At 35.8% G+C, this 25545-nt stretch overlaps 1 protein-coding gene across 2 annotated transcripts; it reads left to right on the forward strand.

Moving 5' to 3' along the window:
- The first annotated feature begins 562 nt into the window (after positions 1 to 562).
- Positions 563 to 22162, forward strand: LOC112519194 (acyltransferase-like protein At1g54570, chloroplastic). Of its 2 annotated transcripts, XM_025127198.1 has the most exons (14): positions 563 to 861; positions 1291 to 1644; positions 3846 to 3897; positions 11952 to 12007; positions 13146 to 13304; positions 13422 to 13526; positions 14210 to 14310; positions 15359 to 15480; positions 17012 to 17120; positions 18236 to 18366; positions 20019 to 20388; positions 20528 to 20641; positions 21500 to 21585; positions 21840 to 22162. In XM_025127198.1, the coding sequence occupies exons 3-14, from the start codon at positions 3848 to 3850 to the stop codon at positions 22138 to 22140; spliced, it is 1704 nt and encodes a 567-aa protein (XP_024982966.1). In that variant the 5' UTR covers positions 563 to 861; positions 1291 to 1644; positions 3846 to 3847; the 3' UTR covers positions 22141 to 22162. The 2 variants fall into 2 exon arrangements, with proteins under 2 accessions (XP_024982966.1, XP_024982960.1); XM_025127192.1 differs by lacking the exon at positions 563 to 861 and having other exon boundaries at positions 872 to 1644.
- Positions 22163 to 25545: the final 3383 nt, after the last annotated feature.

A 25545-nucleotide genomic window follows, 5' to 3' on the forward strand; every position in this document is an offset into this window, starting at 1 on the left:
TTAAATGAAAAATGAGAAAGTAAGAGATATAAAGTAAATCAAATCACTAATTAAAAGAGTATCAAATGTAATTTGAAATTGAAAAGAGTTGATGTTAACGGAAAACATGGAGGTTGAAGATGATTTAGTGCTATAAGTAAAATAAACAATTTAAAGTAAGGTTATTTAAGTCATCATCTTCAATATTATATAAGTTTGTGTTTGGTTACAAGAAGGTCCAAAATTAAAATCCATTTAGAAATTTCGTAATAACTAGACGGTTAATTAGGGGGTGTTTGGGGTTGCTTATTTGAAATAAGTCATGTTTTTTTTATAAAAGTCTTTATCAATTTATTATAAATTAAAATAATTTAATTTTTTTAAAAACTTTTTATTATCGGTTTGACACCGATATAACTGTTGTCAAAACATTAAAAATAGTTTATTATTGGGTGTAAAATAAGTTTTTATAACCAATCCCACTCATCCCCTGGGTACTTTTACCGGTGGAAACCACCGTGTTGGTGATAGAGCGGGTTTATTTTCCACCGTCTCGGTGGTGGAGCAGGGTTCCATACTCTCTGCCGTCCTTCTTGGTAGCCGTTAGACCATGGTTTTGTGGCGATAACCATCTCATATGTATGTATTTCTTGTGGCGTATCCGCAAGTTTACTAAGGGAAAGACATGAGGTCCACTCTTTTTCCTTCGGCCAGCTTCACGTTTCGTGGCGCAATTGTGAACGAGAAACTATGCTCAAGAATGGTTGATCGTTTAATGTGCTCGAAAAAGATCCAAAATCCGTAATCTGAGGAAGTAATGGTCAGAAATCGGCCACATCATTTCAATCATATGTCCAAACAATCAATCATTCACTCACTCAGGTAAACCAATTTTACTGGTTTGGAACACCATTAATGAACGAAACCACGAATTCCATCGCTCACTTTCCCCATCATTCTCTTTTTAAGATTCTATCTCTATTCCATTCCTTGGTTCTAGTAATTGTTACATGTGATTCGTTAGACCCCACCCCCTCCTGTTTTCCATTTCTGTTCAAACCCCCCCACTTTTCTGGAATTTATTGTACTCTCCATTTGGTTGTTCTTGAGTGGGGTTTCCATCCTTCACATGATACAAAACTGAAAACTGGTTTTGGGCCTTTTCGTTGAACAAACAAGCTAGACTTTTAATGCAAACTGCAAGTGGTTACAGCTAATTGTGATACAAAATTTGAATCTGGTTTGGAGCCATGTTTGTAGAAGCTACAGTCTCAGTTGTGAACTTGTCACCATGTTTTGCTTTGAACTCAGGTTACAAGCATCGTTTTTCTCGCGTTTCAGTTAGGTGCATCGGGACAGCAGCAGATTCATCTATTGTGGAGTCTGCAGATTCCGTTAGAGTTAGTGGGCGCTCTTCAAATAAAAAAGTCGTGTCCCTGAATGATGTTGGTTCTAATGCTCTTGATGACAAGAGTAGATGGAAAGAGGAAAAGCTGGAAACTTTGTGGGATGATGGCTTTGGGACTCAGACTGTGAAAGATTATCTTGATATATCCGAAGACATAATTAAACCTGATGGTGGACCACCCAGGTGGTTTTGCCCTGTGGTTGCAGATGGGAACGACAATCCAATACCCAATTCTCCCGTTCTTCTGTATTTGCCAGGTAATTTCATTTTTCTCTTGAGAACCAAGTAATATTTCTAGTTTATGATATTCATATGTACATACAGTTCTCTGCTATCTGTTTCAAATTAGCCCTGTTTAGGGAAGACATAATTACTTTTGATGATATCATGTTGCCATTTACCATGGGATATTAGTAAAGACATTGTTTGTGAGTCCATGATTGCTATAAGAACACTAGGATGGTAGTGGCAATGATGCATAACATGTATTCCATCTTTTTCTAGAACAATGGTACACTTTGTCAATCATTTTGAAATCAAACCTATGAAGAACAATGCTTGAGTTAGAGTGTCTGTCTCCAAAATGGGTGCGGCCAGATATGCACTGGTGAGACTTATTTACTAAATTAAAAAAAAGAAATAGCATTGATATGATAGGTGTGGTACATTCGTGCTAGAACAAGAATATTGTTTTTATGGAGGGTTTGGCTCATTTTATATCATTTTAAAATATTGTTTCAAGACTTGAGATGCTTTCAAGTCCAAAAAGGATATATCACACTTCAGATATTTGGACATCTTACAGGTACGGTTATAGAACATAAAATATTTACACCCCCACTCTTCAAATCATTTGGGTTTTGACGCATCTGTCCCTGTGGTACCAAGGATCAAGCTCAAGCATATTACTTGTGGGCGTCAAAATTGATATATACCTCCAATTACTTGGCTGCTTCAGTGAGGAGGGTAGAAGTGTAAGGATCGAGGGGTTGAGGAGGAGGGGTAGGCTGAGGAGGAGGAGGACGGATGAGCAACTGAGGTTAGACATGGCGAGTTTAGGTATTTCCAAGGACATTACCTCTGATAGGAGTTTTTCGAAACGCAAGACTAGGGTAGCAGACTAGGAGTGGGGATCTATAGCTAGCTTAGTCTGGAGGAAGGAATCTGGAGGGGTAGAGGATGAGGGTAGGGTTACTGAGCGTGTAGTTAGGGTGGGCAGGTAATCGTAACCTTTGTTATGTTTCATGCACTTCTCTATTTGCATGTTTCAATGTTGTTGCTTGTCTCTTAACATATTTTTTACTTTTTACTACTATCTTTCTTGTTTTCAAGTTCTTCATTGTCGTTTTTTTATCTCGCACACTTTGCACAAGCGGTGGGTCTTCACAGAAACAACCGCTCTACTCTTTTGGGTAGAGGTCAAGTCTGCTTACTCTTGCGGGGGACCCCACATCCAGGTGGGATAAACTGGACTTGTCTGGTCTGGTTTGGTTTTATTGAACTTTATGACAAGTAAGAAACCAAACCAAACGAACCCCGTAAATCACACGGAGTAGGGTCTGAGGAGGGTAGGATGAACATAAAATTGCTCTTGGTTTTGTCATATAATCTAAATAAATTTTGGAATGGATCATAGTTTTATTTGACATTTAAAGCATCAACAAGCATGACATCCCAAACTAGTCTGAATAAGCTAAAATGAATTCCAATAAAACCTATAAAAGGTGAACCTCTAGTGATCATGGACTATAATAGCATCCTTCCATGCACTCCTATCTACTCTTTTGGTATTCCATTCGAATCTCTCTTCTGTAGTCCCTCCATGTCAATTTTGCAATCTTTATCCCTCCTTACAACATGCTCTTGGTACTTGTCTCCTCTTCTAGCTAATGATTTTTAAGATCTACGTTGAAGAAACTTGTCCAAGGTGGTATTACCTCAGTTTCTCCCAACCTTCTTGCGTATATCATCATTTCTAATCCTATCCCTCAGAGTCTAGCTATCTGTCCACCTCAACATACAAAACTATGCTACATTCATCTTTTTTGAATGTTGTTTTTTTGGCACCCTGACATTCTGACCTCAAAAGTTGATGACCGCCCTCTTTGGGAACTAATCGAATTACAGGAATGGGATATTAGTTTCAAGAAAAAAGGAGTGCAGACATGATAAGTTGTTACTGAAACACACTAAAAAGCAAAATGAATCTCCAATTTTGGAACGAAAGCAGTAATGTTTCTTAGGTATGTCTTGTTGTTCTTTAAAGGTGGTTTTTGTTATGATGATATCTTGTTCTTCATTATTACTTAAAATTAGTTCTATTCCTTGATATCGTTCTGCAATTCAGTATACTGTTTTACATACTTGCACACATGTTTACTTGTAAGATGTTTTCTTCCAGATATGTGTGTGTTCATATTTCCACTTCTGATTTATAAAACTTAATGGTTTTATGTAGGGATGGATGGTCTTGGTTTGGGCCTTATTTTGCACCAAAAGCCTCTTCGAAAGTGAGTGAATTCTTTTGTTATCGTCAATATGGTAGCTAATTATCACTTAAACATATTTTCTGTTTCTTTCTCTTTCTCTTTGGTAAAACAAAAACGTAGATAAGTTATGTTAATGCAGTTAACTTAGCCTGTCAATTCGACTGAAGTATTTGCCTGAGAAATAATCCATATTCCTCTTCACCCTTGAATGGTATTTACACATTGAAGTCAATTTCCGCCTCAAACCAAATTGAACTCTCTGTTTCAACGCGCATACATTCATACATACACACACAAGAGCCCTGCAGCCCCACCTCGTGGGCTCTACATATGTGTGGCGGAGCCCCTTTCTTAAGCATTGTTGATTGTATTGGGATAACTTTAATACTCCCACCTCTATATTTACACCATTTGCTTGCATATAATTCCTGACAACACCAGAATTGCCTTCATATGTAAAAAATACATTAGATCACCATGGAGTTTTAAACTATAGTCTGTAAGCTAGAATGACATACTTCAGTTTAATTGATCACCATAATAGATAGAAATATGTTGGGCATGTGTCCTATTTCCATCAATATTGTATCTGACTGCAATTCAAGTTGCATTACTATAATATCTACCAATGGGATAAATTGATAAATCGAAATCACCTGTGTACATGAAACAAGTTAGTTTTGGCAGTGGTACTGTTTGCTTCTCCTGATATACAACTACAGTCAAGGTCTCTTGCACTTGCTGGTTTTAGCGGTCAGCCTTCGACCCTTCTAGGAATTACATCAGCCAAATTAATTTTCACTTGTCAAGGCCTCAAGGGTTTTTAGGACATCCTTCTGATGAGTTAGTTCTCTTTGTATCTGTGGAAAACCTCACAACATAAATCTAAAATTTCATAAACTTAGGACTATTTTAGTCCTAACAAAATCATTAGTCACAACCTAGCTATGCATACTGATGGGAATCAACAGATTAAGAATACATGGGAAAATCTCATGCTAGTGCTGTATATCCAATAACATTTCATTATTCTATCCATGCCTAAGAAAAATCGCATGCTTTGATTTTTCTGGCTATTATCCATGTTGATATTTGAGTTTTAATATGATGCCTCCAAGTGTAAATAAACTAGATCAAACTTGTATCCCAAAAAAAAACTTGTCTGTAAACAAAAGTCAAATTTTATCTCTTTTTCTGGAATGTATGGATTACAGGCATAAATAAACCTACTTACAGGTATAAGGAATTTAAAGTTTTCTTTCTTAAGACAAATTTAATCAAGTTAATGATTGGTAATTTCATAGAAATCATACATACGAAATCATTTGTAAATCAACTTGAACACAAATCGTCAAAACCAAAAGAGAGATTGAAACACTTACTTGCTTGGTTGAACTTGATAGGAGTAGGATTGGATGAAGCCATATTCTTTTCAGTAATCCCTTTGAAACACCACTGATTGATGGAGCGATAATTGAACAGAAATATTTTCTTCTTTGTTTTCTGTTTTTGGTGTTGAATGCGTACAAAGGAGAAAACCCTTGAAATAAAAGGAGTCGTAAGGTATACATTAGGCTATAACTGTAATGCCCCCTTTTATACCCCTTTTATTTATATATTAATTTTCCGTTCTATTTAAGTAGTGTAAAGGGAATTACCACTTGTCCTTTATGTATCATTTCCATCAAATGATACAATATAAATAATTAAGTATACTTAAACATAAATATACCAATTTATAGAACACTTTTACATAAATGGTCCTAAGGCCAAAGTAACGGAAATATTCTAACATTCTCCCACTTGGCCGAGTGACCATTTGTCATTAAGTTGGCTAAGTAGTGTTCTAAACATTCTTCATACTCACACCATAGCAGAAAGATACAGTCACATGTATCATTATCGATACGGGACCCCCATCAATCATACTAAGGTACTTGTATAAAGATATCACATAATGAAGGCCACAAATGACAATAACCATAATGTGGTAATAAACATAAGATTTGTCTATAAGATTTACGCAAGTGCGCACAATTCATAAGTGTAGACAAACGATGAGATACATGAGGAAATCAAAGTTAAATACTTGTTCTAATTATAATTAAGCACATCACTAGTATATCATACAAGGTCTCGCCTAAAACCCATCTTTATCACAAGTTCTTGAAAAACTCTTGGTGGTAGACCTTTCGTCATCGGATCCGCTAACATATCGTGAGTGCTGATATACTCGATACAAAGGTTATTTTTCTCTACGCGTTCTCGTACGAACAAGTACTTTGTATCAAGATACAATCCAACCCTGCTTGAACTGATACTGTTCAAAAAACTTACGACGGCAGAATTGTTGCAATAGATCATTAACGGTCTTGAAATGGAGTTAATTATCTTGAGCCCTTTAATTAGATTCCTCAAAAGCATTCCATGGCATATAACATGACCGCAACATATTCTGCCATCATAGTTGAGGTTGTTGTCAATTGTTGCTTGTGATTCCTCCATGAAATGGGCCCGCCTGACATCATAAAAATGTATCCCGAGATCGACTTTTTATCATCTTTACATTTAGCAAAGTTAGAGTCGGAATATCCTATTACTTCCAAATAATCCGTTCTTTTAAAAATAAGTTTGTAGTCTTTAGTCCCCTGAAGATATCGTAAGACCTTCTTAGCGGCCTTCCAGTGATCTAGGCCAGGGTTAGATTGATACCTGCCTAGCATGCCCGTTACGTAAGCGATATTTGGATATGTACAAAACCTGAGCATACATCAATCTCCCTACTATAGAAGCATAAGGGATTAGTTTCATCTGATCCTTTTCTACTTCTGTTTTCGGACATTGGAAGGTTCCGAAAACATCTCCCTTAACCACGGGAGCAACCGAAGGTGAGCAATGTTGCATGTTGTAATGTGCAAGGACGCGTTCAATATACGCCTTCTGGGACAAACCTAATGTCCCATTGGCACGATCTCGTTGAATCTCAATACCAATTACGTCTGAGGCCTCACCGAGATACTTCATGTCAAAATTACGCGAAAGTAAGCGCTTTGACTCATGCAACATATCAATGTTATTGCTTGCCAATAGGATATCATCCACATAAAGGACAAGTATAGTAAATTTGCCCCTACTCATCTTGAAGTATATACATTGATCCACTTGATATTTGATGAAGTCGTTCTTCTTCATGACATCATCAAACTTTAGATACCATTGACGTGATGCCTGTTTTAGCCCATAAATCGATTTCTTGAGTTTGCAAACCAAGTGTTCTTGACCCTCAGACTTAAAACCTTCTGGTTGGGTCATGTACGCATCTTCATGCAAATCTCCATTAAGAAATGCAGTTTTGACGTCCTTTTGGTGTAGTTCTAAATCGAAATGAGCTACGAGTGCCATAACTATCCTTGGGGAATCTTTTCTGGAAAGAGGAGAAAATGTTACCTGGTAATCTATACCCTCCTTTTGTGTATAGCCCTTTGCAACCAATTTTGCTTTATACCTCTCAATGTTTCCGTTCATGTCTAGTTTAGTCTTAAAGACCCACTTGCATCCAACGGCCTTTGCACCCTTTGGTAATTCAACAAGGTCCCAAACATTGTTTTTACTCATGGAATCAAGCTCGTCAATCATGGCTTCATTCCAATGAGTTGATTGGTTACTATTTATGGCTTCATTATAGGATATAGGATCATTGAATTTCCCCAAGTCAAGATCGGCCTCATTTAAATATACTACATAATCATCAAAGTTAGTAGGGCGTCGAGATCTTTGAGACCTCCGTAAAGACTGTTCGCCTTCGTGAGATTCAATATTAACTGTCGGGATCTCCTCATTCTGAGGTGCATCGTTATTTGCTTCAAAAGTTGATGTACCTTCATTGGGTGGCACTTATTGGGCAATAGGTTCCTCAAGAGGCACATTTTGAGGAAAAAGTACTGTCATTTTAGGAGGATTTTCTTCATTCATCTCATGGAGATCAACATCATTATTGGGATTACTCCTACTAATATTTGAATTCTCAAGAAATTTGGCATGTCGGGTTTCGACTATCCGAGTACTGTGAGATGGACAATAGAACCGATATCTCTTTGAGCGTTTAGGATATCCTATGAAAGAGCAACTGACTGTTTTCATGTCAAGTTTTCTTTGTCGAGGATTATAGAGTTTAGCTTTGGTCGAACAACCCCATATTTTCATATACATACCTTAAACTGGGTTTCCTTCCTATCCAAATTTCATAAGGGGTTTTCGGAACAGACTTAGAAGGAACCCGATCAAGTATATGGAATGTCGTTTTTAGTGCCTCGGTCCATAAGAATTTTGGTAGGTTAGTGTTTGCCAACATACTTCCTACCATTAACATAAGGGTCCTATTTCGCCTCTTAGCAACGCCGTTCTGCTGAGGGGTACCCGACATGGTATACTGATTTACAATCCCATGTTTCTTGCAAAATTCAAAGAAAGAACCGGGAGATTGACCTACATCAGTATGTCGACCATCATACTCGCCCCCTCGATCCGATCTCACTACCTTTATCTTTCGGTCGAGTTGATTTTCAACTTCGGCCTTAAAGGTTTTAAACATTTCTAGAGATTTGGATTTTGTGTCCAGTTATTCCCGCGGGAAAAGGTCCACAAATATCGGTGTGTATTAGTTCCAATAGACCGGAACTCCTAGCGGCACCCTTCTTATTTCCCTTTATCATTTTCCCTTTAATACATTTAATACATGTATTAAAATCAATAAAGTCGAGAGTCGGTAATACTCCATCTCTCACGAGTCTCAACATACGGTCTCGTGAAATATGGCCTAAGCGTTAAAAATCCCCTTATGGCCGCGGAGGTTCAAATGCGGTGACTCCACGCTATCTGCAAAGCAGGTGGTCGCCTTGGGATTAGTCGGCTCGCATAGCGGGTTGGATATCCAGGTTAATAAAAAAAAGGTAATGAATTATTTGTGTCCAGTTATTCCTACGGGAAAAGGTCCACAAATATCGGTGTGTATTAGTTCCAATAGACCGGAACTCCTAGCGGCACCCTTCTTATTTCCCTTTAATACATTTAATACTTGTATTAAAATTAGTAAAGTCGAGAGTCGGTAATACTTCATCTCTCACGAGTCTCAACATACGGTCTCGTGAAATATGGCCTAAGCGTTGATGCCATAACATAGATGAAGTTTCAAGATCTCGTTTTCTTTTATGTATATTCTCATCGACATTATATACTAATGGGGATTTCGAGAAGTCATCATCCAAACGTAATTTGTAAAGGTCATCCTCCAAATAACCAAAATCAACAACATCAGAATTTAGGCTAATAGTAACTATACCATCATCAAATAGTAGTTTATAACCACGCTTATTAAGTTTAGGTACAGATACTAAATTCCGAGTAATGCTTGGTACATATAAAGTGTCATATAAATATATACAGAAGCCCCTTCCAATACTAAAGGTAAGGTTCCTACGGCTTCAACACTTAAATCTGCTCCATTCCCGACTTTAATCCTTGAATTTGGGACATTCTCGCTGGAAGTGTCCCTTCTTATGACAAAACTTACAGCGAGGGTGTCCCTTTGACTTACTTGAACTTGGAGTGTTACTTGTACTTGTTTTCTGGACCTTCGAACTCTCTCCATATTGACTTTTACCCTTTCTTTTGCCTGAGTTTGTAGTAGTGACATAAGCAACATCGGGCTTCTCGATCTTAAGACGCTCCTCCTCCTGCATGCACATTGCAATAAGTTCGTTCATCTTCCACTTATTTCTCTGCATATTATAGTTGATCTTGAAAGGACCAAACTGTGCAGGGAGAAAAGTCATTATGAAGTGGACTAGAAAGCCCTCACTGATCTCCATGTCCATGCCTTTGAGCTTATTTGCCATGTCACTCATCATCATGATGTGCTCACGCACACCGCTTACACCATCGTAGTTGCTTGTCAACATCTTCAATATTAGGGTACTCACATGAGCCTTGGAGATTCCCTTGAATTGTTCCTCCACCGAATCCAAGTAGGTCTTCGCATTGTCCAAATCAGGAATGGCTCCGCGAATAGCTACTGAAATGGAGTTTTTAATGATCATGAGTGACATGCGGTTCGATCACTCCGACTGTTCGTAAGCTCGCTTTTGATCTGCAGTACTTGTTGCAGAGAGTTCAGTGGGACGATCATGTCTAAGCGCATGGTCTAAATCCATAACTCCAAGGGTTAATTTCACATTATCCCTCCAGGATGAGAAATTAGTCCCAGTCAAAGGCTCAATTCCATAGTTATGTGTTAGAGTGGTTCCAGGGTTTACTGTGAAATCAGATGTATGTAAAGAAGTGATTAAACGTATTAGGGATATCTTAAAATAACAAGAATGTCATAAATTAGAAGATCACCTATTATCAACACCAAAATAATAGGCCATGATAGTGTCTTGTTCGATTATTGGTTTCACGTTGGTTATGACCAACAATCAACAAGACGACACCATTAATGTTCTAACCTACGCTACATAAACACTACACATCACCTTTGGGCAGAAATGTTATGCCTATGCAAGTTATGCTTACAATTCATCATGTATACTATCAAACAATTAGTCGTTCGGTTGGTTGCATGATAATATATACAATTACATAATGTGGTATCATTTAATTTTGAATGTCAAATTAAATGATACACCGTTGGGTCGATCATTTAAATTTCCATTCAAAAATCAAGAAAAGAAGATAAGCTCACGATTGGGAGTGTAACATATTTATGCATATAATAAGTATGCTAATTACACAGTGGAGCCCTCGAACCGTCGACATCCTTCAAAGACCCGTTCACAAGATAACCGAGAAAGAGTTCATAATTCATGTCTTAACAGTCAATATTGTGCCGGTTGGTTGCTGCTCTGGATAAGTCAGTTCATACGCCACCCTTTCCCTTGTTACAGGGTCTGAATGGTAAACAGATATTCTAGTGACTCAGTTGCTCGAACACGAGCACTTTCCCACTGGCGCACGGCCTTTGCACTCGGGCCACGGTCAATTTTATACAATAAATAGATTTCAAGTTTTTCAATTTTCAGATTCGAATGATTTCAGAAAAACGGGAATTAGGTTTTTGATTTGATAAATTGGTTCAAATTGATTGAGAATAACCTGGCTCTGATACCACATGATTGATAATTTTATAGAAATCATACATACAAAATCATTTGTAAATCAATTTGAACACAAATCGTAAAAACCAAAAGAGAGATTGAAACACTTACTTGGTTGAACTTGATAGGAGTAGGATTGGATGAAGCCATATTCTTTTCAGTAATCCCTTTGAAACACCACTGATTGATGGAGTGATAATTGAATAGCAAGATCTTCTTCTCTGTTTTCTGTTTTTGGTGTTGAATGCATACAAAGGAGAAAACCGTTGAAATAAAAGGAGTCCTAAGGGTATTATAAGGCTATAACTGTAATGCCCCCTTTTATACCCCTTTTATTTATATATTAATTTTCTGTTGTATTTAAGTAGTGTAAAGGGAATTACCACTTGTCCTTTATGTATCATTTCCGTCAAATGATACAATATAAATAATTAAGTATATTTAAACATAAATATACCAATTTATAGAACACTTTTACATAAATGGTCCTAAGGCCAAAGTAATGGAAATATTCTAACATTTAAAACTTCCTGGACTCAGTGAACCTTGAAAATCTACTCTTCATATTCATAACTGAAATGATGTAGTTAGAAAAAAATCTCCACTTCAGGCATGGCTAGGTGATCTCACTCTTAATTGCTTTTTAGTCCTCTTAGGTAGGAAAGATCCATTGGAAACTCACCCTCCATGGGGGCAGCAGAGGAAGGAAAAATCTGTTAGGTAGTTGGGCAAGTAGTTAGACTTGGTAGTAAGGACATTTATTTCTACCATGAACGGGCTCTTTGTCTTTGGGAAACAACTAAAAACTTCCTATTTTTGTTGCACCAATTTTGTTAGAACGTTGAAAATTCTACTGTTTTTGTGTCTGGTCTGTGATATTTTGGTCGATTGCTATTTGTAATCAGGAGGGCTATCTGATTGCAGGGTTTTTGAAGTTCGATGCTTGCACATACCCGTTTATGATCGAACACCATTTGAAGGTCTTACGCTTTCTTTTTCTATATGAATCTATAATCTGTGCATTCCCCCTCTTGAAGATATATATATTGGAAGTCTCACCATTTTCATGGGAGAATATGATTGAGTTGTGCTTTTAGATTTTTGTGCTGTTTAGTAGGAATCTTTTCAACGAGCAAATGTCATCCTTCCTAACATTATTTTGTCATATATGTAACTGAAATGGGAAAAAATACCCTCTGCCCCAAAAATATGCAACATTTAAGTCGACACAGTTTAGTGAAAGCCTTTGAATGATAATATCTGAAATGCCCCTTAATGGTGACAGTAAGGAAGACTTGTGGACCAAAATCAATGTCACCGCTAGTGATTACCAATGGGTTCAAATGTAAATTTGGATTGGAATCTTACCCGAAAGGGAAAAATGTTGCTTTTTCTGGGGCAATCCAAAAAGTTGTTGATTTTTTTTGGACAGAGGGAGTACTGTTCTAAATTTAAGTAGGCATACTGACTTCCCCACATGTATCTTACAATGCAATACTTCTACCCTGGAAACTCATAATAGGGGAACATGTAACAATATGAGAAGAGAAAGAAAATATGACTGCATGCCAAAATATCATCAACCAATCCCCAAGTAAGCTGCAATCTAAATGTCACGCAACTTTGTTTAGTCTGAACAAAGTTGAATAAATTTATAAGCTTATGACCTACGGAGACGGTTTTTGGTGTTCTCAAAATTAAGAGTGAAACAGAGAAGCCAAGGCTGAAGCAAGGGGGAAGAGGGAGTGGGAGGTTATTTTTTGGTGAGGATATGTAACAAAACTATTTGCAATGTCGATGATAGGGAACATGATATTGTAGTAAAATAAATGTCAAAATAGACCCAAAAAACTTTGAACCAGAGGTTAACTTTCTGTTTGGTGAACACAGTTGTTTCAGTTGATAATAACAAAAGCTGATTACTTCAATGGTGTTATACAACCTCCATGGCCGAAGTTTGGTTATTAATATGAGTTCACTTTTAAGGTAGAAACAGTGGCTTGAAAGACATTATGTCAAATGATCCATCCTATATCCTCTCTCATTTTCTTTGTTTCTTTTGTTTTTCTTTGATTGGCAAAATGATTCATAATTATATCATTTTCTTTGTGTATAAAGATTTGGTGATATTCGTGGAGGAAACCTTGAGGTTTGAGCATGCTTTATTTCCAAGTAGGCCTATATATGTGGTCGGAGATTCTTTTGGTGGATGTTTAGCTCTTGCAGTTGCTGCTCGTAATCCAGCAATCGATTTAGTAGTTATATTGGCAAATCCAGGTCAGTTAAAAACACAAGTCATATCACTGGAATTACATGAATGTCTTTGGTCTTTAGATAAATGCCTATTATCTATGAATTTTTCTAGTAACCACCGATTTCAATTATCCATTTCAGCGACTTCATTTGACAGGTCACAGCTGCAACCTATACTTCCCATCTTGGAGGTCATGCCTGATACGCTTCATGTGACAATCCCTTATCTTCTTAGCTTTGTAATGGGTATATCATCTGTTTCTATTAGATGCTACAGTTACTACTTAACGTTCCCTCCGTTATAAAATCGATACACTTTTAACCTTGGGCATCAAATCATGACTTGGCAAATTCAAGAGTATGTCTATGTATTTTTATACATGAGTTAATTAGTTTTATAATCATCATACTTGTAGTTTCTTGTACTTGCTGAAATGCGAACCAAAAAAAAAAACAGAAAAACACTACAGTATATTAGAGTTGGCGATCTTTGGTAATATCCAAGGTTAGTTTTGCAATGAAACTACAAGTATGATGATTAGGATTACCCACTTTGACACTTTGGTATGGTTTTGCATTTTCGCAAGTATAATGGTTAGTTTGAAATGAAACGAGGTCATAGGATTCATTCACTCGTAAATATTTATATCTATGTTTGTATGTGTACAGGGATTATAGTGCTTTCATAGTAATGGGAAGACGAAATACCTAAATCTCTTGAATAGTGAATATACTTGTAACTAGAAAACGTTATGCAAGAAGTTAATCTTAAATAGCTGTTTACATGATCCCTTTTATCTTAGTGATTTCTGCTGACTGCTGTCATACTTGTCCTCATATAGTCATATTTATTACAATTGTTGTTGTAAATTACCATTAGTAACACCACTAGCATCATTATCATGATCATCAGCTTGTTATCCTATCAGGCGATCCTATAAAGATGGCGATGGTCGATTCTGAAAGCTCGAGTATCCCTAACCTTGAGAAACTATCTGCCAACCTTACTTCTATGCTTCCTCGCCTTTCGGTAGGATTTCTTCCAAGATTTATTAGACTTGTTCTTGCACGTGCCTTTATTGCTTGATGTTGTATTTTGTTAATAGTAAGTTGTTTGAGGTTTTACTTCTATTTAATATAGCGGATTTGATGGTTCTCTCTAGGAGTTGTTTGGTTGGTTTTCCATTAAGTCCTGTATGGATAAAACTGTGTGTGTGGATTAATCTGTCTGTATAGATTGCGAATGTTTTAGTTTTATTTGGGAGAGTTTTTTCATAGATGGAAGGAGCATGTTTTTTAATTGGAGGGGGTAGGCTTGGAAAATAAACTTGGCTTTCTGCATAAAGCTCCCCCTAGAAGGTTACTGAATAAACCACTTTCTATGTCATTTAAGCCACTACCAAATAGTCATGTATAGCTGACCGAATAAGCTGTGAATCCCTAACAAACAGGCTCTTAGTCTAAATTCGTCCTATTTGGTACCTCTTATTTTGTATAAGATTCTAGCTCCTATTCGTGCATCATAGAAGTTTCTGTGTGGACTTTGGTAGTATAGAGAACAAAGCATTTCTTGTAAAGAATATTTACTCGATAGCAACAAAAGTTCAAATAGAGTATAATAGTGGGCCACAGATGATCCAAGGGAAATCCTATGGACCCTAATAAATACAAATATACAATACCAAGCCATAAAAATCCCTGTTCTAACTTTTCAAGTTGGAGCATGTATGTCAGCCATGCGCAACTTGTGCCATAGGGTTATTCTCTGATCCCCAAAGTGGTTTTATCAAGATGTCGGAAGCATATTCTTCAGGCGAATCCAAATGGGCTCGATAGTTGGTGGTTAACAAGAAATGCCAACCACCTTCGAGCGAACAAAGACGCTAACATAAATAAGTTTCATGCATTTGTGCTGGTTTCTGGATAGCGAGTGTCAACATTGAGTTTGTTGATTCTTTGGTTATGCCTTTGAATAGAAACCATCTATCTGTGGAAGATTGTTAGTGGAGATGATTTTGTTGGAATTGATGTTGGTTCCTGTCCTGCACTCTTTATCTTTTGTACCTTTTGAATAACAGAGTTTGTCCGATATTATTCCAAAAGCTACACTTATTTGGAAGTTGAAGTTACTTAAATCTGCTGCTGCATATGCTAATTCTCGCCTCCATGCTGTTAAAGCTGAAGTGCTATTGCTTGCAAGGTTAGGTTCATTTGTGACAATCTTTTCTCCTTACACAACTTCAACATAGTATGTTTTCTTTATTTTGATGAAATTTGTTAAAGAGCCATCGTCGCTGCATTCCATTTGTGGTCCATATATCCTATGTTTATGTTATGCAGATATGATATGTTTATGCATTTGTGTATATGGATGTATATGCCAAAGTATTAGGTAATATTTATTGGCGGAGCACACAAAACTTCAATGTACATCCAGTGGTGGACTCAAGATTTTTGCCGAGCGGGTGCACCTTAAGATGGATCAAAGGCCCGCAAAGTCATCCCATGTGTTTTTAGTTGAATTACACCGTTTCGAGAGATTTTTTAAGTTTTTTGGTTGATTTCGAGTGACTTTTTCGGTTTTGGGTTTGATTTCGAGGTACTTTTTTCGGTTTTTTGTTTGACGTTCCTAATATTTTTTAATATCCCCGAGCACCCCTCAAAGTTTAGAGGGTGCACCTTTCATAATTCAAAAATAATCCTACTTGCATATATAGGTTTGCCCCTGTCTACATCTGTCTTTGATTTAATTTTGTTCTATTTATTATAGATATTCTCTGTTATGAAAGTGGAGGTATACTTTTTGATTCTTGAGGTCACACTGACTACCTTTAGACTTCAAAATCGATATGAATGATTTAATTTGTCCATAGATGATTATGAACCAAAATAGATTTTGTAACAGAAGGCCCAAATAGAAATTGCTGGTCAAAAAATTGTAACAGAAGGCATCAAATATCAAATATGAGTAGTAGACCATTGACCTCAAAGGTCAAAGTCTACCACTTTTAATAGAACCGAGAAAGAAAAAATATCTCAAAGCTTTTTTGGCTCCTTGTGGATCAACTTTCTGTAATTTTGTATCCAATGAACATACAAGTTTTTGGTCACATAAACATGAATTCATAACCAATAAGAATATGAATTCATATTTTTCTTGGAATTTGACGAAATGGCACCGTTTGCTGTTTGTTCCAAGTGTGATAAGAGATTAATGCCTTGAAGATGGCATAATTGGTAGAGTCATGGTTGAACAAGAAAGCGACTGATGTCGAAGCACACCTGTCAGATTCTTATCTCCTTATATTTTCTTTTGTCTTTTCCTTTGTTTTTGCACATGTTTCTTCCTATAAACTAATATTAATCTTTGTACACTAGCAGATGTATTCACACAAACTTAGGGGCTGTTCAGTTGGTTTTCCATTAAGTCCCGTATGGATAAAGATGAAAGGAGCGTGTTTTTTCAATAGGGAGCGGCAGTTTTGGGAAAAATTTTTTTGGCTTTCTGCATAAAGCTCCCCATGGAAGCTTACTGAATAAGCCACTTTCTATATCATTAAGCCACAACCAAACAATCATGCATAGCTGATTGAATAAGTTGAGAGTCTCATTAAACTCATTAAGTTGCTTACAAACATGCCCTTATACATGGATGCATGTGTAGACACCAATTTTTGTAAAAAAGCAATGCGTCTCATGATCAGCATTCTAAATTCTTCATTTGCATTTAGTGGCAAGGACAACATGCTTCCGAGTAAAGATGAAGCTAAAAGGCTTTCAAGAACATTGCAAAACTGCAAAGTATGTTACTATAAGGACAACGGCCATACTATTTTACTGGTACTTAATGATTTACTTTTCCTCTTTCTATCTTTCAATTGTCCTTTTCCTTCTTGGTATATGTTGCTTTCAAATTCTTTTATGCTTTTTCATGAATTATGTTTTTTAGTATATGTTGCTTTCAAATTCTTTTATGCTTTTTCGCAAATATGTTTTTTAAACGAACATCTATTTTGCATGATGAAGTAGCTCAAGTTGACTATTGCTTAAATATGGTGAATGTGTGTCTTCATTTATATGGATAGAGAAACTTCATGATATGCATAGAAGTTTGAAAAATGTAAAAACGGATGCTGTCTTTTTTATGAAAAGGTGCCAGTTTATATGCTTATATGGAATGTTCTCATAGACCAAGAAAAGGCATATGATAGCGTACCTGCAACTTGAATGTACAATATGTAAGAGATACAAGATTTGTATGTGAGAACAAAGACCTGTGTCAGGACACCAGTGGGTGAGACAAAGTTTTCTATAGAAAATATGAAAGATTTAATGAGCATGAAAGAAAATAATCACAGATTATTGCCTGTTAATGTGCTTTATTAGTTTGGAAGCTCAACTCTCTGTTGGATAAGAAAAACAAGCCAAAGACAAGAGCTTAACAACAAGAGCATAGAGTTTTTTCTTTCTACTTTTTGCATTTCATCCACAGAACTCCAGTTGATGTTATGTTTTTATTTTCGGGCAAAATGAATCAAAATGCAATGAAGATTTCTTTAGCTCTTATTAAGTGTAACAAATAATTTTTTTTCTCAATCATTGTAACAAAGTTTCATGTTTCCATATCTTGTATTCATTTTGACTGGTAACCTGCTGATCTTGTAACAATTGATAATGTAGATGACAAGTTTAACAGTTTACCCTTTGGTAAACTGTTAATAAACGGGTATCTACACCATCAAATGCTACAAGATCAACAGTTTACTGCAAAAATAGAAAATTTTGAAACTTCGTTACATTGGTTGGGGAAAAAAAATCGTTACACTAAATAGGAACTAAACTTAACTTTGTTACATTTTGATGCATTTTGCCCTTCTTTTTGGTGCAAAAAACCTAATGCTTCTTGTGTTTAGAAGCACACATACAACTAATCAAATTGAATTCTGTTCTTTCAGGAAGATGGTCTGAATTTGTTGACAGTAATTAAAGGCACCTGTAAGTATCGACGAACATGGAAGCACGACTTCATAAACGACTACCTGCCACCTAGCATGTCAGAGTATAGAAATGGCCTTCAAACAAATGGGTAATTCTGCATGCATGTGATTTATTTCTTTATGTATGCAGTACATAAATAAGGAAACTATTTGATCCCTTTTTGAACTTCATATGTTGTATCATATAGAGTAATCCTCATTGTTCCCTCGAATAATTAAATCATCATGCTAGTAATCTTAGAATTATGAGTTTCTACATTAGTACCAAACCAAGCCAAACCAAACGAACCCAGAATATCCCACTTGAAAGGGCCTGGGGGTGGGAATTACTTATCGTCATATAAAAGATGAAAGGTTGAACGTATACTTTATGCAGTATAAGTAGTAAATAAACACTACGAAACACAGGCTCAATAAACTAAACAAGTCTAATGACCAAAAGGAAGTAGAGATGACAGAACCTTACTCAGATTTCTAATTGACACTTGGTTGTGTACACTTGTTTTTGAATCTACTCATTTTGGTGTCGGGCAAAACAATGAAGTTTGCTTGATTCCTGTTTAGTTTAACAGACATTTTTTTTTCTCTATCATTGTAACAAAGTTTCAAAAATAATTATTTAGTACCCATTGGTAATATGCTGATTGTGTAACTTCGATGACGTGGATGTCAAGTTGTCAAAAAAATAATTTTAACTGGTATCTTGCTGTCTGCCATTATATTTTCAAATCAATATAACTTCACAACTTGGCATCCACCATCCGCATCATCAAATGTTGCAAGATCAGCAGGTTACCGGTCAAAATGGATACAGAATAGGAATTTTTGAAACTTTGTTACATTGAGAAAAAAAATTCTTCGTTATACTAAATAGGAACTAAAGCAAACTTCATTGCATTTTGCTCTTTTGGTATTTGTTAGTTTGTGATATGCGTGTTGTAGAAGACTGATTTACAGTACTCGGAGCTTCCCATATACTTCTTTTTAAATATATATATATATATATAGAGAGAGAGAGAGAGAGAGAGAGGATGAGGTTCAAACGAGATGCTAAGCAAATAAGAGAATACGAAAACGGTCAAATTACGTGCAAAATCACAATTGATTTTATACTAACGGTCAAAGCAAGGGTGTGTGGGCAAAGTGGCCCACGACCTCATGTTGCAGCCAAAGCCACGAGAATCACATGTGATATTAGTGTAAAATCACATGACATTCGACCGTTTTGTTATTCTCTTATTTGGTTGTCGTTCCTTGTATAGGGTTGGGTTCCGGTGAGGATAAGAGTTATCGTGAGAAATGAGAACAAAACCTTCATAGACCTTCAACTACATTTAATTACCTTTATTTGCCTTTTTTATCATCATAACCAAAAGTTTAACAAATTCATGCTTGTGAAAATGATTAAATGTACATAAAAGTTCGTGAAAGTGAAGATAAATTTGAAAATAAAAGTATATGAATGTAGTTGAATCTAATTCAAGGTAATTGAATCTAATTGAAGGTAGATGAATGTAGTTGAAAACATTAAGTTAGATTAAAAGGTCAACTCATCCAAGGGCTCAGAAGTGTTCTCACCATAACTTTTATTCTCACATATTATATATAAATATATATATACACACACACACTGCAAAACTCACACACACTCACCCTTGACCTCCAGGGAGGTTAGGATCTTGTAAGAAACTGTGTTTATTTGAATACTGATGGCTGTAGTAATATTAATGGTGGAATTCAGGTGGTTCCATTATGCTATCAGCCCAGTGATGCTTTCAACTTTAGAAGATGGAAGAATAGTGAGAGGCCTTTCTGGGGTTCCAGATGATGGTCCTGTATTGTTGGTTGGTTATCACATGCTCTTGGGATTAGAACTTGCATCACTCATTATAGAATTTGTGAGAGAAAAGAACGTCGTTGTTCGTGGTATAGCCCACCCAGAACTTTTTACAGAGAATTCTAAGAGCGACCTTCCGGAGTTTTCAAATCTTGATTTGATGAAAGTTTATGGTGCCCTGCCCGTCACTCCCACCAACCTCTTCAAGCTGTTCTCATCAAAATCTTTTGGGCTTCTTTATCCTGGCGGTGCACGTGAGGCTCTTCATCGTAAGGTGTGTTAAAGACGAGTTTTTCCCATTTTTTGTGTTTCAGAATTTTAATGCATTAAGCATCGTAATTTGGTTTGATGGCAATCTTTATTGCTTTTATTTTAAAAAAATTTATGACTAGTTTTGCTAATTCACTTACCAGGGTGAGGAATACAAGCTGTTTTGGCCTGATCAACCAGAATTTGTAAGAATGGCAGCAAAATTCGGTGCTACCATCGTTCCATTTGGAGTTATTGGAGAAGATGACGTCGCTGAGGTAAACTATGCAGTCATGTAGTCGTTACTTAACAACATGAACAAATTATTTTATCAATGCATCTAGCCATGGCAACCGAGCTTCATTTTTCTTAAGTTCCTTCTCTATTCAACCATCCTGAGAATCTTTTATTTTTCACTTTGAATAAAAAGCACCTGTGTGAATTTGACCTAGTCTGTCTTTTGTTGCCTAAACCAAACTAGACCAAACGGGCCACATATAGGTGGGGTCTAGGAGGGTAAGATGTACGTAGACTTGACCTCTATTGCCTGGAAGAGGAAGAAAAGCTCTTCTATAGTTAAATATGTGGAAGCAACGGGGGATAACAATAACTATGGAAAACCTCGTGTCATATCTAAGAGAATTTTGAGCCTTTTTGCTTCAAATGTAGTGTTTCATTATAGTTTTTTTTCGTCCTTGGGCATTAGCCTAGCGGGCAAGGAGGTGGGCATCCTTGCATAATCCAATGGAAGGTATGGGGTTCGACTCCAGGCACCACCCACTTGCCACCGAGACACACGATTTACCTCCTCATGATAGGCATGGGACCGGGGGCATGCCGCACATATTAGGGGCTCGAAAGAGAGAAAGTGAAAAAGAATATAAAAAATTCCCTCTTTCAAATTTATTTGATCGTGGGCATTTCCCGCTCCCCAGTGTACGTAGCTCCACCTACAGGTACGGTGGGGGCGCTCCAAAGAGTGGCATCATTGCAGAATCGTTTTCTTCCCAACTTGTGTTTTTATATTCTTTCTGGGTCTTTGCAAATTGTTTTGGTTGTTAAAAAGATGTCTCGGGATAATTATATGAAATGCCGACGGTCGTTTGCATTATTGACGATTACTTTGATTCTTTCAGTTGGTTATTGACTATGACGACATAATGAAAATCCCGGTGCTAAACAACTACATAAGGAAATCGAATGAAGAAGCCGTTAGATTAAGGTGAATTGCTTCTCCTTTCCTCTTCCATATTGTTTCTTAACTTGGAAAGATATGACTTTTTGCAAATTCAAAATCGATATGGATTCCGATTTTAATTTAACATAAAACTTTTCGACCCATGTAGAATCCGTTACATATTCTGACGTTGTTCTCCGCTTGTTCTCTAAATCTTAATGAATACGGCAATTTATGTCGGTTTTAAAAAAAGTTTGTTGACCTCTAAAGTCAAACATAATCATTTTTCCCATTTCCAGGACCGAAATGGATGGAGAAATCGCTAACCAGCAACTTTACTTTCCGGGGCTTCTGCCAAAAGTGCCGGGCCGATTCTACTATTTATTTGGGAAACCTATACAAACAGCAGGAATGGAGAAAAAGTTGAAAGAACGAGAAAACGCGAAAGAGTTGTACAATGAGATCAAGTCTGAAGTCGAAAAGAGCATGGCTTATTTGATTAAGAAGCGAGAGGGGGATCCTTATCGAGGGATCGTGACCAGGGTCGTAAGCCAACCGCTTTCGACCCCAGTCCACCAAGTCCCAACATTTGAACATTGAGGATGTATGTATATTTTTTATTATTTGCTAGTAGTATATATATATATATATATATATATATATATATGATAAATTTACAACTTTTTATACATAATATACGGGGTTTTTTTATAGCCATTGGTTGCTGGACCAGCTTATGTATACACAAAAGGTTGTGTATATGGCCATGCTTAGATGTCGTCCTTTAAGAAATAAGAATGTGTGTATATGTTTTATAACCATTGGTTTCTGGACCATGTGCACTATAACTATATATATATATATATATATACTCGTATTACATGCGATTTTACTCTGTAACGTGATCTTGGAACTTCTCGACTCTATCCTTACATAAGCCTCCTGCCCGGCTTATCAATTTATCCGGTAAACTATTAGGGGCTCATGTAGCCCATGCCGGATTAATCGTATTATGGGCCGGAGCAATGAATCTATTTGAAGTGGCTTATTTCGTACCAGAGAAGCCTATGTATGAACAAGGATTAATTTTACTTCCCCACCTAGCTACTCTAGGTTGGGGGGTAGGTCCTGGTGGGGAAGTTATAGATACTTTTCCATATTTTGTATCTGGAGTACTTTATTTAATTTCCTCTGCAGTATTGGGCTTTGGCGGTATTTATCATGCACTTTTAGGACCTGAGACGCTTGAAGAATCTTTTTCATTCTTCGGTTATGTATGGAAAGATAGAAATAAAATGACTACAATTTTAGGTATTCACTTAATCTTGTTTGGTATAGGTGCTTTTCTTCTAGTATTCAAGGCTCTTTATTTTGGGGGCGTATATGATACTTGGGCTCTGGAAGAAGGAGATGTAAGAAATATATATATATATATATATATATATATATATATATATATATATATATAATCAAGTAGGAGGCTTATGTAAGGATAGAGTCGAGAAGTTCCAAGATCACGTTACAGAGTAAAATCGCATGTAATACGAGTCTAAAAGGGACACAGACAATTTAGTCAATGCGATCAAAAGTTGTGGGAGAGGTCGCCCGTTTTATAGGCGGTCAACACATGTTCGTATTATATGTGATTTTGTGTTTGTATTAGATGTGATTATGTGTGATCTTGGAACTTTTTGTTTATAGGCACGTTCAAATGAAAACCGTGCAATTCTTAAAAACCGTGTAAACTAATTTCGACCAATAGGAAAACTCCATTTTTTTCTAATTAAATTTAATCATTAAGGGTATATTGGTCATTTACATTGTTTTATATTCAAAATATGAAAGTTATTAATAAATCTTAATTAAAGTAATATAATAAATGGTAACTTTTAAATATTTAATTAAATTATGATATTAAAAATTGAATTTTCTTATATTGTGTCTCGATTTATTACAGCCAAGATTCATGAAAATCGTAAGTTATCAGATTAATAAATCCATGAAATCAGTAATAGAATCAAAAAAAATTCATGAAACTGGTTTTGTACATGGTGAAAATTGGTGCATGGAGTAAGTGAAAATGATTATGAAATTGATGCATTATGAAATTGGTGCATGATGAAATTGGTGCAGCATGAAATGGGTGCATCATGAAATGGGTGCATGATGATATGGGTGCGTGAAGCAAGTGAAACCGTTTCAAAAAAGATATGAAAAACCTATGTAATTAGCGAAAAGTGAAGCAATTTCATTATCAATAGCGTGAAAAGCCTGTGTAATTATGGTGTGTTTTATTTATATTTTGAATATATTTTAATGATATAACATGATATGGTTGTCATTAATAAAACCATTACCAAAGTTACCATTTTGCCCTTACAGGAATAATAAAATAAATTTTTGTTTATATATTTATTTTAATTTCCTAATATAACCTAAACTAATCTTGACTATTGATCAAGAAAATGGATGGATAAGATTGATTTACACAAATGAAGGCGGTTTTCATTTGATCGCTCCTATATATATATATGGGAAGTTTATTTTAAAAACCAAGTAATTCTTACAATCTTTACAAACCGATCTCAACCATACATGTAGATAATCAATGTATAGTGCGTTAATCATACGAGAACCACATACATGTTACAAACTTAACGTGAACCAATTTAAATGTACTGTTTCACATGCTTTCTTTCATTCAAGATTCGTATTCAAGATATTGTTTCACATATATTAGTTATACAAAAATATTTCTTACAATACAATTTGAAACAATAAATGATTCATTGACTCTTATGATGTTCAACTTCTTAAGGTTTTCAAGGGTCGGGTTCCCGTGAGAATATAAGTTATGGTAAGAGGGAATCTTCACCCTTCTAATTGAAGATCAACCTTAATGCGGTAGTGCACCGGATCAATTCCCGTGATAAATGCAATTTATGAGGTGGGGGCGAAATTAGAAGTGACCAAGAGTCCAAATCCCCGCTTACATTTTTCAAATTTAAAGATGTTACACGTACAAACCGACATAATCACCCTTAGCTAATAATTGCCTTAGGAAAAAGAAAACATAACAACAAAGGATTTTCAAACTTGCAAAAGCAAAAAGTTAATATAACTTAGCGGGTGTTTGAGATTGCTTATAAAAAACAATTTATTAAATTATTCCGGTGTGATACCGGTAATAAGTACTTTTAAATATTTGGATAAATAATTTATACTCGTGTCAAACCAGTAATAAGCATTTTTGAGGAAACGACACACCTTCTAACATAATCTCGTAACTCTGATTATTTTTTTGAGAATAAGATAAAAATAAAGAAAAAAGGTACATATTTTAGATGATAGAAAATAAAATCCAGATTATTACTATTAATGTATATAATTGAAATAAGTCACATATTGTATGCATAGATAGATATAGATATAGATATATAGATATAGATATAGATGCTTAGGGATTGAGGAGGGCGAGTTTAGTCGTTCCGACATCTTTTGCAGGTGGTTTGAAGGGACATAGCACGACAAAACACCACATCAATCGGGTGGGTCTTTTAAGAAATCAAACCACCATCATCCCATCCTTTCTTCATAACATGTTTCTTTGACTATTCCACCTTTATACATATATATATATATATATATATATATATATATACATGTATATGTATATACATATATACATACAGTATATACATATATATATACATATATGTATGTATATACATATATATATATGTATATACATATATATATACATATATGTATGTAGGGGTGAGTTCAAATAAAAACCACTCAATTTGTAAAAACCGTGAAAACCTCATTCAATCAATTATAATTTTTCATTTTGTTTATTTTTTTGTAATTATGAGAAGTTGATTAACCATTTTTATTGTGGAGGGTGTTAATCATGGATATTATCATCTTCATTATTTTAATTTTAGAGAAATACATGAAATAGTTTCATTAAGTAGTATATGAAACAATTTCATAACCACATAT

This window comes from Cynara cardunculus, assembly GCF_001531365.2.
Source record: "Cynara cardunculus var. scolymus isolate 2C chromosome LG 1, CcrdV1, whole genome shotgun sequence".
Lineage (NCBI taxonomy): Eukaryota > Viridiplantae > Streptophyta > Magnoliopsida > Asterales > Asteraceae > Cynara > Cynara cardunculus.

Coding starts and splice junctions, on each gene's coding strand:
- LOC112519194 (XM_025127192.1), top strand. CDS start 1,230: ATGTTTGTAGAAGCTACAGTCTCAGTTGTGAACTTGTCACCATGTTTT. Junction 3,898..11,951: donor CACCAAAAGCCTCTTCGAAA/GTGAGTGAATTC, acceptor ATCTGATTGCAG/GGTTTTTGAAGTTCGATGCT. Junction 20,389..20,527: donor GTGAGGCTCTTCATCGTAAG/GTGTGTTAAAGA, acceptor TTCACTTACCAG/GGTGAGGAATACAAGCTGTT.